Here is a 16,751-nt window from a genome sequence, read left to right as displayed (position 1 = left end):
ATCACACCATCTGGAGGCATTTCATATTTTGTAAATTTGTACAGAAATAGTAGTACTGCTAATAAAACTTTTATGACCTGATATAGTGAAAAGCTGTCAAATGTATAACTTTTAGTGAACAGTCATTTATTTCTGGGCTTTTAAAATACTTACCAAATGAACAGTCAAAGCTCCATTATGTCTTGCTATCTGTGTATATGACACACTCATGCAGATAATGATATTCTGATTCTTTAGCGTTGTTGTTTTAACAAGTTCATATATTTGATAGCATCCTTGCATTTTTATTAGAAAACAATATAACTGACCCAATAAAATAATAAATGATGGAAAAGGTAAAGAAAAGGGAAAAGACACAAACCTTTACTTGCTTGTAAATAATAAATACAAATGAATCTGTGACTCTTATTTAGTTATTTAATGTATATTGATCTTTACAGATAACTATAATATTTTATAATTCCTTATAATAAATCATTTACAGATACTATATTAACTTTGGAACTATTACTTGGTAAAAGTTAATTTTTTTTGGTGGGGAAGGCATGTAAATCACCAACAGTAGGTAAATCTTTCTGAGGATCAGTTCTTCACCTATAAATGCATTCTACCCTGAAATTTAACCAAATGATCCAAATTCCCTCTACTCTGACAACCATACCATTATTTGTTTTTATGTTATATACAGTAAGTGCTCTTTAAATACTCAGGAAGAAAACAGAAAAAAAGAAATTATAATACAATGACTTTAAATCTTCAGAAAAAAACTTTTATTAAATTTTCTTTATAAAAATCTTCTCTAAATAAAGGATTCGAAAAATTTAAAACAGTCTTTTGGAATTTCTAAACAGACTTTGGAACCTCTGTAACAGACCTTTGAATTTGTGAATTCTTGTCCTTGTCAAGGCAAGAAATTGCTGTATTAAAATGTTGTTAAGCTAAAATATAGCTTAAAATCCCAAACAGCAGAATGTAGAGAAGAAAGACTCCTTTAAAATGAAGAATTACACCATAGAAATTTTTCTCCCATGGAGAAAAATTAGTCATGTAGAAAAATCATGCCCATGATGGTAGCCCATATTACTCTATGGAATTTTCTTTTTTGTTTTTCTATTCTTTCATGTGAGAAAGAAGAAAGATACAGTTTCCAATATTAGAACTAAACCAAGATTCTTTAATTACCAGCCTGGGCAGAGTGGATAGTTATTTGTTTCTGTATGATCTATCTGCACAGATCTCATTCATCTTTTTATCCTTAACACAAAACACTAAGCCTGAAATAAAGTAGTCTCTAGAAATATTGATGGAGTAGATGATGGAATGGATGGAAAACAATTATTGCTCACGCTAGCAAAGGGACTTTATTATTTCTATATGGGCAAATCAGTCATCAACTCAGAATTACATTCATGCTATAGGAAATTACTCTTAGCCACATTTCTGTTTATATATTCAGTGTTTCTTAATACCGAATAAGCAACAGAATCTGTATGGTACTTGTCATCAAATATGCCGAAACTTGAGTTTCAGCCCTGGAAAGTCAGATTTAACGAGTTAGTGTGTTTTAGCATGCTTTGTTGTAATGGTAATACCAATGGGAACCCGCTGAGCTAGAGTTCTGTGCTTCCCCCTCTCACTCATGAAAGAGACTGGCTTGAGCCCAGTCACACGCAGTTTCATATACAAGAGAGTTTGTAGTTCCAAACTGCAAAAGTGAAATTTTTCTTTATAAATAATTGAAATAATATTTTATTATTACAGTCAATTCTTCTGAAAATTAAATGTCATGATAAACATATGGTAATTTTCAATGGTGGCCTGATTATAAATCACTTTTATTATAATTTAAATGATAAGATATATAACTTCAAAGCTTGGTGCATTAATCCATTAATTTAATATTTAGCATTTTTTGTGTCCTGCAATAATTTGAAGAGTTTACTAATTTTGCCAAAGTATGCTAGTGAAGGCATTTAATTGCATTTAACTTTATTTGATTTGCAGTTCCCCATCATTTGAAAAACTTTTGGTCAATAATGTGTCATTGGGTATAGACTATGTTCTGTTACAGGTACTGGGGATACAATAAAAACAGTGAATAAGAAGCCCTAATCCCTTTGAGCATGTGTTTTAGAAAGAGAATACAGGCAATAAACAACAACCAGATAAATGATATATTATGTTAAGTGTTGATAAATGCAATGAAGAAAAGGAGCAGGTAAAGTGAAATGAAGAGGAGGGTGTCATAATACAAAGAAAGAAGTGATGGAGCAAGCCTTGGGCATATAAGGAGAAAGTGTACAGAAGGAATAGAAAGTGCAAATGCCCTGAGGCAGGAGCATTATTGGTGTGTGAACAAGCAAGAGAATGGTGAGAGATGGGAACACAAAGATTAGGGCCTTGTAGGGGATGAGAAAGATTATGAGTACAATAGGGAAGTATTGGAGGATTTGGTGAAGAAAAGTGTTTAATCCTTCATGAAAGGTGTTTAGTCTTTTCATGAAGCGAAGAATATCAGAGGCAGCAAATGTGAAAGTTGCAATGAAGGCTTTCTATACATTATTTAGTAGCATTCCTTCTATCTCTACCCAATAAATACCAGTAGTAATCCTCCCTCCTGAGTCATAACAATAGAAACATTTCTGTTCATTGCCAAACTTGCAATATAGGAAGTGACAATGGCCCTCCATTTCTCCACTGTGTTACTGCAGTAAACAAAGGGAGAACTGATGATGGTGTGGACTAGGATAATGAAAGGGGAGAGAAATGGCTGAATGCTGGGAATATTTTGAAGGTAGAGTCAACAGTATTGTATAACTGATTGCGTATGGGATAGGAGAGAAAGTAAAAATGCCAAGGATGACTTTCAAGGATTTTTTAACTGACTTGAACAAAGGAGGGAAGGAGTTTTCACTTACTGAGATAGGGAAGTCATCAGATGGAGAGGTTTGGCAATGGCAGGAATCAGAATTTTCAAAAATGTTGGGTGTGAGATTCCTATCCAACATGCTGGTGAAGCCGTTGAGCTGTATGCCAATAAAACCTGGCATAATGGGTAGAGTTTACATACACATATAAACATGTATATATACATGTGTGTATATCTATATATACACATATATGTAAGTGTGTATATAAATTTATACATTTATATACATGTAGGAACATCATGAATTATTTCTTCAGACTTTAGAATGTAGAATCACAGATATAGAGCCAGGGAGGACCTTAGAGAGTATTCTAGTTCAATGTTCTCATTTCATAACTGAGAAAACTAAGGTCTGCAAAGAACGTGGTTTTGTGTTTTTAAAAAACTTTAAAAATGTAGTTGCCAAATAGTCCAAATAGTCATAACAGAGTTATTTGTGTATTCCCTCTGGGTAGGAAAAATCAGTATTTGATTACTAAAACTTGAACATATTAAAAGCATTTAAATTAGCAATATGATGTAGTAGTGTCTCTATTACAAATTAAAAGCCAGTTAATTAAATACCATGCCACATTCTCTTCAGTCTTGCTTTTTCAGTTACATCTTCCATAAGTCACATATATATGTGGTATATATATGGATATGACATATGTAGATATAAAACATAGAAAAACTTACAAGGAATATATGTGGAAAATGAGGCAATATCCTCTTCATAATCATTTTCTTGCTCATTATTTGTGTCAATTTCTTGGATCTGTAAAAATAAATGTAATTTTTAATAATATGCATTAATCTTAATAAATATGCACTGGATGCCTCTGCAAATAAGAAATAGCTTTTGCTGGGTTCCAAGATGGCTGAAAAGGAACAGCTCCAGTCTATAGCTTCCAGCGTGAGCAACGCAGAAGACGGCTGACTTCTGCATTTCCAACTGAGGTACCGGGTTCATCTTACTGGTCCGTGTCAGACAGTGGGTGCAGGACAGTGGGTGAAGCCCACCAAGACAGAACCAAAGCAGGGCAAGGCATCGCCTCACCTGGGAAGCAAAAGTGGTCAGGGAATTCCCTTTCCTAGCCAAGGGAAGCCGTGACAGACATCACCTGGAAAATTGGGTCACTCCCACCCTAAGACTGAGCTTTTCCAAGAGTCTTAGCAAATGGCACACCAGGAGACTATATCCCGCACCTGGCTTGGAGGGTCCCACAGCCACAGAGCCTCGCTCATTGCTAGCACAGCAGTCTGAGATGGAACTGCAGGGTGACAGTGAGGCTGGAGGAGGGACGCCCACCATTGCTGAGGCTTGAGTAGGTAAACAAAGCAGGTGGGAAGTTCAAACTGGGTGGAGCCCACTGCAGCTCAAGGAGGCCTGCCTGCCTTTGTGGACTCCACCTCTGGTGGCAAGGCATAGCTGACCAAAAGGCAGCAGAAACTTCTGCAGATTTAAATGTCCCTGTCTGATAGCTTTGAAGAGAGTAGTGGTTCTCCCATCAGAGTTTGAGATCTGAAAACGGACAGACTGCCTCCTCAAGTGGGTCCCTGACCCCTGAGTAGCCTAACTGGGAGGCACACCCCAGTAGGGGCAGACTGACACCTCACATGGCCAGGTACCCCTCTGAGACGAAGCTTCCAGAGGAACGATCAGGCAGCAACATTTACTGTTCAACAATATTCACTGTTCCGCAGCCTCTGCTGCTGATACCCAGGAAAACAGGTCTGGAGTGGATCTCCAGTAAACTCCAAAAGACCTGCAGCTGAGGGTCCTGATTGTTAGAAGGAAAACTAACATAGAGAAAGGACATCCACACCAAAACCCCATCTGTACATCACCATCATCAAAGACCAAAGGTAGATAAAACCACAAAGATGGAGAGAAACAAAGGAGAAAAGCTGAAAATTCTAAAAATTAGAGTGCCTCTTCTCTTCCAAAGGAACGCAGCTCCTTGCCAGCAATGGAACAAAGCTAGATGGAGAGTGACTTTGACAAGTTGAGAGAAGAAGGCTGCAGACGATCAAACTTCTCCGAGCTAAAGGAGGAAGTGTGAACCCATCACAAAGAAGCTAAAAACCTTGCAAAAAGATTATATGAATGGATAACTAGAATAACCAGGGTAGAGAAGTCCTTAAATGACCTGATGGAGTTGAAAACCATGGCATGAGAACTATGTGACACATGAACAAGGTTCAGTAACCAATTCAATCAACTGGAAGAAAGGGTACCAGTGATTAAAGATCAAATGAATGAAATGAAGCGAGAAGAGAAGTTTAGAGAAAAGAGTAAAAATAAATGAACAAAGCCTCCAAGAAATACGGGACTATGTGAAAAGACCAAATCCACATCTGACTGGTGTACCTGAAAGTGACATGGAGAATGGAACCAAGTTCGGAAATATTCTGCAGGATATTATCTAGGAGAACTTACTCAACCTAGCAAGGCAGGCTGACATTCAAATTCAGGACATACAGAGAACGCCACAGAGATACTCCTTCGGAAGAGTAACCCCAAGACAAACAACTGTCAGATTCACCAAGGTTGAAATGAAGGAAAAAATGTAAAGGGCAGCCAGAGAGAAAGATCGGGTTACCCACAAAAGGAAGCCCATCCAACTAACAGTGGATCTCTCAGCAGAAACTCTACATGCTAGAAGAGAGTGGGGGCCAATATTCAACATTCTTAAAGTAAAGAATTTTCAACCCAGAATTTCATATCCAGACAAACTAAGTTTCATAAGTCAAGGAGAAATAAAATCCTTTACAGACAAGCAAAGGCTTAGAGATTTTGTCACCACCAGGCCTGCCCGACAAGAGCTCCTGAAGGAAGCCCTAAACATGGAAAGGAACAACCAGTACCAGCCACTGCAAAAACATGCCAAAATGGAAAGACCATAGATGCTAGGAAGAAACTGCATCAACTAATGAGCAAACAGCCAGCTAACATCATAATGGCAGGATCAAATTCACACATAACAATATTAACCTTAAATGTAAATGGGCTAAATGGTCCAATTAAAAGACAAAGACTGGCAAATTGGATAAAGAGTCAAGACCCATCAGTGTGCTGTATTCAGGAGACCCATCTCAAGTACAGAGATACACATAGGCTGAAAATAAAGGGATGGAGGAAGATCTACCAAGCAAATGGAAAACAAAAAAAGGCAGGGGTTTCAATCCTAGTCTCTGATAAAACAGACTTTAAACCAACAAAGATCAAAAGAGACAAAGAAGGCCATTACATAATGGTAAAGGGATCAATTCAACAAGAAGAGCTAACTATCCTAAATATATATGCACCCAATACAGGAAAACCCAGATTCATAAAGCACGTCCTTAGAGACTTACAAAGAGACTTGGACTCCCACACAATAGTAATGGGAGACTTTAACACTCCACTGTCAACATTAGACAGATCAACGAGACAGAAGGTTAACAAGGACATGCAGGAATTGAACTCAGCTCTGCACCAAACAGACCTAATAGACATCTACATAACTCTCCACCCCAAATCAACAGAATAAACATTCTTCTCAGCACCACATCGCACTTATTCCACAATTGACCACATAGTTGGAAGTAAAGCACTCCTCAGCAAATGTAAAATAACAGAAATTATAACAAACTGTCTCTCAGACCACAGTGCAATCAAACTAGAACTCAGGACTAAGAAACTCACTCAAAACCACTCAACTACATGGAAACTGAACAACCTGCTCCTGAATGACTACTGGGTACACAACGAAATGAGGGCAGAAAGAAAGATGTTCTTTGAAACCAATGAGAACATAGATACAACTTACCAGAATCTCTGGGACACATTTAAAGCAGTGTGTAGAGGGAAATTTATAGCACTGAATGCCCACAAGAGAAACCAGGAAAGATCTAAAATTGACACCCTAACATCACAATTAAAAGAACTAGAGAAGCAAGAGCAAACACATTCAAAAGCTAGCAGAAGGCAAGAAACAACTAAGATGGAAGCAAACTGAAGGAGATAGGGACACAAAAATCCTTTCAAAAAAATCCATGAATCCAGGAGCTGGTGTTTTGAAAAGATCAACAAAATTGATAGAACGCTAGCAAAACTAATAAAGAGGAAAAGAGAGAAGAATCAAATAGGTGCAATAAAACACGATAAAAGGGATATCACCAATGACCCCAAAGAAATGCAAACTACGATCAGAGAATACTATAAACACCTCTATGCAAATAAACTAGAAAATCTAGAAGAAATGGATAAATTCCTGGTAACATACACTCTCCCAAGACTAAATCAGGAAGAAGTTGAATCCCTGAATAGACCAATAACAGGTTCTGAAATTGAGGCAATAATTAATAGCCTACCAACCAAAAACAGTCCAGGACCAGACGGATTCACAGTCGAATTCTACCAGAGGTACAAGGAGGAGCTGGCACCATTCCTTCTGAAACTATTCCAATCAATAGAAAAAGAGGGAATCCACCCTAACTCATTTATGAGGCCAGCATCATCCTGATACCAAAGCCTGGCAGAGACACAACAAAAAAACAGAATTTTAGACCAATATCCCTGATGAACATCGATGCAAAAATCCTCAATAAAATAATGGCAAACCAAATCCAGCAGCACATCAAAAAGCTTATCCACCATGACAAAGTGGGTTTTATCCCTGGGAAGCAAGGCTGGTTCAACATATGCAAATCAATAAACGTAATCCAGCATATAACCAGAACCAAAGACAAAAACCACATGATTATCTCAATAGATGCAGAAAAGGCCTTTGACAAAATTCAACAGCCCTTCATGCTAAAAACTCCCAATAAATTTGGTATTGATGGGACGTATCTCAAAATAATAAGAGCTATTTATGACAAACACACAGCCAATATCATACTGAATGGGCAACAAGTGGAAGCATTCCCTTTGAAAACTGGCACAAGACAGGGATGCCCTCTCTCACCACTCCTATTCAACATAGTGTTGGAAGTTCTGGCTAGGGCAATCAGGCAAGAGAAAGAAATAAAGGGTATTCAATTAGGAAATGAAGAAGTCAAATTGTCCCTGTTTGCAGATGACATGATTGTATATTTTGAAAACCCATGGTCTCAGCCCAAAATCTCCTTAAGCTGATAAGCAAATTCACCAAAGTCTCAGTATACAAAATCAATGTGCAAAAATCACAAGCATTCTTATACACCAGTAACAGACAAACAGAGAGCCAAATCATGAGTGAACTCCATTCACAATTGCTTAAAAGAGAATAAAATACCTAGGAGAATCCAACTTACAAGGGATGTGAAGGACCTCTTCAAGGAGAACTGCAAACCACTGCTCAATGAAATAAAAGAGGACATCAACAAATGGAAAAACATTTCTTGCTCATGGATCGGAAGAATCAATGTCGTGAAAATGGCCATACTGCCCAAGGTAATTTGTAGATTCGATGCCATCCCCATCAAGCTACCAATGACTTCTTCACAGAATTGGAAAAAACTACTTTAAAGTTCTTATGGAACCAAAAAAGAGCCCGCACAGCTGAGACAATCCTTAGCTAAAAGAATAAAGCTGGAGGCATCACGATACCTGACTTCAAACTATACTACAAGGCTACAGTAACCAAAACAGCATGGTACTGGTACCAAAAAAGAGATATAGACCAATGGTCTCTGTTGGTCTATATCAGAACAGAGCCCTCAGAAATAATCCCACACATCTACAGCCATCTGATCTTTGACAAACCTGACAAAAACAAGAAATGGGGAAAGATTTCCCTATTTAATAAATGGTGCTGGGAAAACTGGCTAGCCATATGTAGAAAGCTGAAACTGGATCCCTTCCTTACACCTTATACAAAAATTAATTCAAGATGGATTAAAGACTTAAATGTTAGACCTAAAACCATAAAAACCCTAGAAGAAAACCTAGGTAATATTATTTAGGACATAGGTATGGGCAACGACTTCATGTCTAAAACACCAAAAGCAATGGCAACAAAAGCCAAAATTGACAAATGGGATCTAATTAAACAAAAGAGCTTCTGCACAGCAAAATAAACTACCATCAGAGTGAACAGGCAACCTACAGAATGGGAGAACATTTTTGCAATCTACTCATCTGACAAAGGGCTAACACCCAGAACCTATAAAGAACTCAAACAAATTTACACCAAACAACCCCATCAAAAAGTGGGCAAAGGATATGAACAGACACTTCTCAAAGGAAGACATTTATGCAGCCAACAGACACATGAAAAATGCTCATCATCACTCGCCATCAGAGAAACGCACATCAAAACCACAATGAGATACCATCTCACACCAGTTAGAATGGCAATCATTAAAAAGTCAGAAAAAAACAGGTGCTGGAGAGGATGTGGAGAAATAGGAACACTTTTACACTGTTGGTGGGACTGTAAACTAATTCAACCATTGTGGAAAACAGTGTGGCGATTCCTCAAGGATTAGAACTAGAAATACCATTTGACCCAGCCATCCCATTACTGGGGATATACCCAAAGGATTATAAATCATGCTGCTATAAAGACACATGCACACGTATGTTTGTTGCGGCTCTATTCACAATAGCAAAGACTTGGAATCATCCCAAATGTCCATCAGTGGCACACAGGATTAAGAAAATGTGGCACATACACACGATGGAATACTATGCAGCTATAAAAAAGGATGAGTTCGTGTCCTTTGTAGGGACATGGATGCAGCTGGAAACCATCATTCTCAACAAACTATCGCAAGAACAGAAAACCAAACACCGCATATTCTCACTCATAGGTGAGAAATGAACAATGAGATCACTTGGACACAGCAAGGGGAACATCACACATCGGGGCCTGTTTTGGGGGGTATTGGGTGGAGGGATAGCATTAGGAGATATACCTAATGTAAATGACGAGTTAATGGGTGCAGCACACCAACATGGCACATGTGTACATATGTAACAAACCTGCACGTTGTGCACATGTACTCTAGAACTTAAAGTATAATAAAAAAATAAAATAAAAATAAAAATAAAAATCCATAGTACTCCCAAAACCATTTCAAGGATTTTCTTTACTAATTTTTTAGTAGTAATGGTTTACAAAGATTTTGGGGATTATGCAAAAATGTCAATATATTTTTCAGAAGCTAGGGCATTATGAGCTCAAAATCACTGTGAATTAATAAACTGACATTAGGCACGTCTGTGGATGGATGTGTATGTACTGAGGTTGAAACCTAATGGAATTGTTTTTTGTGTCATAACTGAAGGCATGTGACATTTGTACAAAAAGCCAAACACCCTGAACCCAATAATGTCTCAAAAGAATCTACCTCTAAATTAAAAAAAATCTAGGTTGATTTGAAAACTTTCATAAATAATATGTACAATTGATATTTTATATAATCAGACTATGCACGGAGTAATTGTTTTCTCCAGAATAAAATGCTCTGCAGAAATATTTATGCTAAAAACCCAATGCTTCTTACTTGGGTTCCCTACGCTTATAATCGTATTTATTTTGAAAAACATGCTGAATCTAATAATATATTAATAATTCTTCAATAAAATCAATGATGGCTTCAGAGTTGAGTCTCATGGCATTCTGACATCTAATACTTTAATCCTTGGCTGTGTGGTGGAGTAGACAGAACATAGACTATGGAGTCAATTTAAGTACAAATCACATCTCTATCATATACTACCTGTGCGACATTAGGCCAGACACTTAACTCTAAGCCTCAATATTATATCCTGCAAAATGTGGATAGTAATATCTATGCCATCAGTTTGATGGGAGAATTAAATCAGAATAATGTAAGCAAGACACATATCACATCTACCACATAGTAACTGCTGAGTAAATGTAATCTGTATATTTGATCTTCCTTCATCTAAGATATACATCTACTTTTAAGCAAGCATGGTTTCCTTCATTCATTTGTCAAATATTTTTGTAGGCCTACTATCTGCTAAATACTCTGTTAACTACTGGGGAAGGTAAGTTGAAAATAGAAAAAGTGATATATTTCCCATTTTAAAAAATAACCACATTTGTAATGGAAGAGGAAGACAAACAAAAAGTTATTAGAATACAATATTTTATTTATTTCACAACAACAAACTCAGTCCTTAGAGTTGAAATAGAGTATTAAGAAATAGATGATCAAAGCAGGCTGGGCACGGTGGATTACCTGAGGTCAAGAGTTCAAGACCAGCCTGGCCAACATGGTGGAATCCTGTCTCTACTAAACATACAAAAAGTAGCCGGGCCTGGTGGCACACCCCTGTAATCCCAGCTACTTGGGAGGCTGAGGCAGGAGAACTGCTTGAGCCCAGGACGCAGAGGTTGCAGTGAGCCGAGATGGTGCCACTGCACTCCAGCCTGGCCAACGGAGTGAGACTCTGTCAAAAGAAAAGAAAAGAAAAGAAAAGAAAAGAAAGAAAGAAAGGGAAAGGAAGGAAGGAAGGGAAAGAAAGAAGGAAAGAAAAGAAAGAAAAGAAAGAAAGGGAGAGAGAAAGAAAGAGAAAGAAAGAAGAAAGAAAGGAAGGAAGGAAAGAAAGAGATGATCAAAGCAAAAGTTTTATTCATTTGCTTTTGGGTTTGGAGATTGGATGAAAAAATTATCTTGACAGTTACATTGATTCCCACTTCTCTAAATGAAAGATTAAATGACAGAATCTATTCGTTGAACATGCTTAATGTAATATTCCAACCCACAGATAGTCCTTGTAGAACAGAATGTTTAATGTAATAAAATTAAAATCATTCATTATCAAAGATAAACTAAAAAGAGAATGTCTTGTTGACTGAGGTATATGAGGCTCCACATGGCTTTGACATCTGGTCCTGTACAAATTGATCATAATATTCTGATTTTGAGGAAGTGAATAAAAACAATCTTCATAGGACAGTTGGTTTCCAAATCATTTTATGAGATTCTGAAGATATTGTAATTGCCTCAACTCTTGCACAACTTTCCACAGTGTTGATTATGAGTGATTTTTACCAGGTTTTATAAAGCACATCACAGCCCATGGGATAACTACAATTACGAATATCAGACTTGAGGACCTGCCCTTTTAAAAGATATTCTAGCCCTATTTTAATACTCTGTTTCAAACCCACCATAGTTGTGGCTGTATCTGTGAGGTGTCAGCACCTTTATTGGGTCAAATGCCTGATTTGCCTCTGACCATCTCTGTCACTAAAATGGAATAAAATTAAAATCCAGTTCTTTGTTAAGACTGTAACTATAAATATGAAAAATAACTATCTTCATTTAAAATGATGGAACCCCAAGTCTGAAAAGAACCTGTAGATAACAACTCATTTATTCTGTTTTTCTTACACTGATAGAATATTAAAACAATGTGTCACACTAACACTTGTAATAATTTGAGTATTTTCCCAGGAAAAAGTTGTTTTTAAATGTAGTCTATGGTCTGCACTGGCCAACTATCTTCATAAATTTCCTTTTCCTGGGTTCATCTTTGTCCCCCTCTTTATACAGAATGCACTCTCCCTGTATCCATTCTTATCCACAGTGGATAAGAGTCATCTTATCCACTCTGCTGCCCTTAATTTATATCTCTATCCTTATTATTCGTGGGCATGTCTTTAGCTCCAAGCTTTTCTGAGGTCTAGATTCTAGGATCCAGAAAAGGATATTAGAAGAAAACAGTTACATAAGCAAAGGGAAAAACCTGAAGAGAGATATGTCTGAAAAATCAGAAGAGAGGGTTTTAAGTAAATCACAAATGTTAAATGCATCAACAAGTGTGAAAAAGAAAAGTCCTGAAAATAGTTAATCAGGTGTTCCAGTCCAAGTCACTGGTGACCCTGGTGATGGAAATTACAATGGAATTGGGTGAATTCATACTGGATTGATGAAGCTTAAAAACGTTAAATGAGGGTGATAAATCCAATGCATCATGTATAGAGTGTCTTTTCAGGAGCCGTATGTGAAGAGGGGATATAGGACAATTTTGCTTCAGATTTGATTTTTCAAAAATGAATAAAAAATGTTGGAGAGCGCTTCATTACAAGTAAGGGCTATGGAGATGGAAGGTGATAACATCCGGAGTTCACATGCACAAAACACTATATCAGGAAATACAGGATACCTAAATATGAAGGTTTCATGATCCCCAACTTCCAATATTTTATAATTAGCGGGGAAGACAAATAATACAGATTAGTTAGGCAAAATGAAACATACATTTAAAATATGCATATGCTTGCAAAATACTGTAAGATAGAAACATGTAACCATTTCCAGTGAGTGGGCGGGATAGAAAATTTCACAGAATAGATGATATTAATTCTGAGTCTTAAAATATAAGTGAGTTTTACTCTGCAAAGAAAAGGATGAAATATTAGTGGCCAATGGGAGACCATGAACAAAACAGCAAGAAGACTTGGTGGATGGTTTCAGTTGGTTTGGTTAAGTTTCATGGAAGGATATATTTGAGTGTGAAGATGTGTTGGTGCATTAAGGTTTTATTTTATGAAGTTTGAACGACTTTGGAGTATGTAATTGTTTCTTAAGAAGTGGAAAGTAGCATGTTCCTGCCTGTATTTTAGAATAATAATTCTAGTAACAGTGGGTAATAGGGAGAAGGGCTATACTGATAGTCAAAGCAAAGGGTAATGAGGATTAGTAGAAGAAAATATTTACTGGAGAACGCAAATATAAGAAATATCCAGGAGAGAGTATGCACACGATTTTTCACAGCTTCGATGCCAAAGGCTGGAGGAAAGGGGTCAAACATGGCATGTAAGTTTCTGCTCAGTTCACTGTCTGGTAACCAGTACTAATGTTAATAAATGTCTTTTCCAGGACACTCCTCCAAAGAACTTTTGTTATTTAGAGATAAAGACATTGATTAAAATCACATTTTCTATGTAATTTGAGATGAGAATTTTGAGGTCAATTTAATCTACATGTTAAGTCTTCTTTGCATTGCTTTCTGGAATATTTGAAATTAAATTTGGAGCGGGAATGTAACTATAAAATGGTGACTCTTCCAATTTCTTTTTTTTTTTTTTTTGAGACGGAGTCTCGCTCTGTCGCCGGGGCTGGAGCGCAGTGGCCGGATCTCAGCTCACTGCAAGCTCCGCCTCCCGGGTTTATGCCATTCTCCTGCCTCAGCCTCCCAAGTAGCTGGGACTACAGGCGCCCGCCACCGCGCCCGGCTAGTTTTTTGTATTTTTTTTAGTAGAGACGGGGTTTCACCGTGTTCGCCAGGATGGTCTCGATTTCCTGACCTCGTGATCCGCCCGTCTCGGCCTCCCAAAGTGCTGGGATTACAGGCTTGAGCCACCGCGCCCGGCCTTCAATTTCTTTATGAAGTTATGGTACTTACCAATTTGGAAGGCAGAAGGTAGGTAGTTGTATAGTGATCAAGTAAACTATTAATTTGATCAGTAAGAATTAAATTGCAGAATAACGAAGTACAAAGTCAAAATTAAGTCAAAAAGACACCAAGAAATTGCATAGATAGAAGCTACTGAATTTCAATCTATAAATTATATTTATTCAAATATGACTATATTCCTTTATAAAAATTAAAAAAATTTAAATAAGCCTGCCATGGAATTAAACTAATTAATTGGGTATTAGACACTCCTAAACAATACACTAAAATCAAACAAAAGCCACATAGTTATGTCTACCATTTAGAAATGAAGTTGGATGGTGAGAAGATAGGAAAAAGAAGGAATTTAGTAAAAAAGAAAACAAGAAATGCAGAAAACTGTCAGAGATAGTCAGAAAGATAATATAATTATATAAGTCAAAGGTCAAAGCTAAAAGACAGGCTCATCCTGAATTTGCCTTCCTTGATTTCAGAATGGTATTCAGAACTCAGATAAAACACCTGGAATAAGATATTAAGAATGAATTTCTGGTGCAGATAGCTTTACCAAAACATGCAAAAACTGAGCCCCGGGAAATTCTTAGTATGCACTTCAGACATGCCATCTAACATTTTTAGGCATGAGAACACCAATGCTGCTAAATTAGTCAAAAATACCTTGTAAATGTTTTCTGTGTGTATAATACTATAATACTAGGCAAGTTTCCAGGGATATACAAGAGATGTGAAATACTCCCAGGATGCTGAATATTTAGCTGGGAAAATCAAAGTGACAACCATGAAGTAATTATAGTCCTTTAATTTTGACTAAATTTGACTAGTTTTACAATAGAGAGTAAAGTTGTAATAATTCTACTTGGAATAATTAGGCCTGAGTTTAGAAGGATGAGTAGAATCTAAGAGATAAATTCTGAATATGGTTCCAGTAGCTAATGCATGTTTATTTTTCTAATGGATGAATAGACAGTACATGAGTTGGTGGAGGAGGGAACGATGTGGGTTTTCTTGGTAAGGAGAATGGAGCAAGCAAAAGCAAAGTTGAGCAGGACATATGCAAAAGGCAAAGAACAAAGTTACCTAATCAAAGAAGCAGGTAGATTTTGGGAGAAGATGTACATTTTGACAGGAAGAGTGAAGTCAACATTTTTTACTATACCCTAGTTATGGAGTATTAGACGTATCTCAATTATGATGATGATGATAATCATAACTGATACTGCTATTAAATATCCCATTTAAACATCTTTAGGTTATACAGGTTAAGAGTTTGAGATTAGGGATATTGTCAGACAGATTTGGATTCAAATCTTACTCTTTGCCCTATTAATTACATGAACTTAAGGACATTCTTCTCTCTTCGTCTCTCTGGATGTGAAAATCACCATAAATGTACCTTATCTCACAGATTTTTGGTGAAAATTAAATAGGACATACCAAGTGCTTAGCACAGAGCTTGGTACATAGAAAGCACTAGAAAATTATCTCTATTATCTGCCTTAAAATTCTCATTTTGCTAACAAATAATTTTTATGTTGCCCTTTTTTTAGTATTACCAAATTGTGTTTATGTAAAATTTTGTATTCAATTATAATGTTAAGATCAGATGTGTTCAAATTGGAATATAAAGATTAAAAATGAAGACCTCCAAATCTTAAAAAGATTAAAAATAAAGACCTCCTCCTTTTCATAGCTTACTATGATTTTTTTTTAAAAAAATCTCTATTTTCAGGTGTGAGAAATCACATGACAGATGTGATGACGGGTCAATAGTGGACCATTTGAACTAGTAGAAATTAAGCAGGGAAGTACATGGAAATTTTCCTGGGGCCACCATTCCTACAGACTATGACATGAAAGGTACTCTAAGAGCTGAACATCAGCAGGGTTGGGGACAGAAGACTCTCACATGATTCTACAAGGGGTTTAAACCCCAAATAGCTTACATTTGATTTTATAATGTTGATATTATAACAAGAAATTCTTTAGGCTAACATTAAGACTAGTTTGCCTTCTCTCAGCATAAACTGATGTAAGAGACGACCAGTGCTGACTCAGAAGGGTGTTTCATTCCAGGAGCACCAAGCATAGGGAAAAAGAAATTGGGTATGGATGAGTTACAGAGTATACAAGAGAAGAGTGAATAATTGATTAAGGAACTTGGCTCAATACATGAATCTACAATTGCTGCATTCAGAACGTAACTCAGGTTTTCTATTCCTACAACAACAGGGTATATCAGACAGTAGCAAAAAACTTTGCTTTTGAGCATTCTAAAATCTTGAAATCAGTTTTAGTTTCAAAATCACATGTTAATAAAAGTCTGTAGAGGAAATACAAAGTAACACTATGTCCACAGTACAAATCATCTTGCTACTTTGAATATCTCAATATAATTGTTCAAAAAGTTGCTTTAATTTGGAAAAAAAAAAAAAACTACATAGAAACTAAATAATGAATGAATTTACGTGTTTC

At 36.7% G+C, this 16,751-nt stretch overlaps 1 protein-coding gene across 5 annotated transcripts in view; it reads right to left on the bottom strand.

Moving 5' to 3' along the window:
- BANK1 (B cell scaffold protein with ankyrin repeats 1) overlaps positions 1-16,751 on the bottom strand; it is a 319,844-nt gene that overhangs the window by 60,772 nt on the left and 242,321 nt on the right. For all 5 annotated transcript variants that reach the window (XM_001108807.5, XM_078002029.1, XM_078002032.1 and 2 more), the window contains one exon: positions 3,608-3,686. In XM_001108807.5, the coding sequence (XP_001108807.4) occupies positions 3,608-3,686 (79 nt within the window). The remainder of the gene's footprint in view (positions 1-3,607; positions 3,687-16,751) is intronic.

Source organism: Macaca mulatta, chromosome 5, assembly GCF_049350105.2.
Source record: "Macaca mulatta isolate MMU2019108-1 chromosome 5, T2T-MMU8v2.0, whole genome shotgun sequence".
In the NCBI taxonomy this organism is placed as follows: Eukaryota; Metazoa; Chordata; class Mammalia; order Primates; family Cercopithecidae; genus Macaca; species Macaca mulatta.
This window is presented reverse-complemented; position numbering and strand designations above follow the sequence as displayed.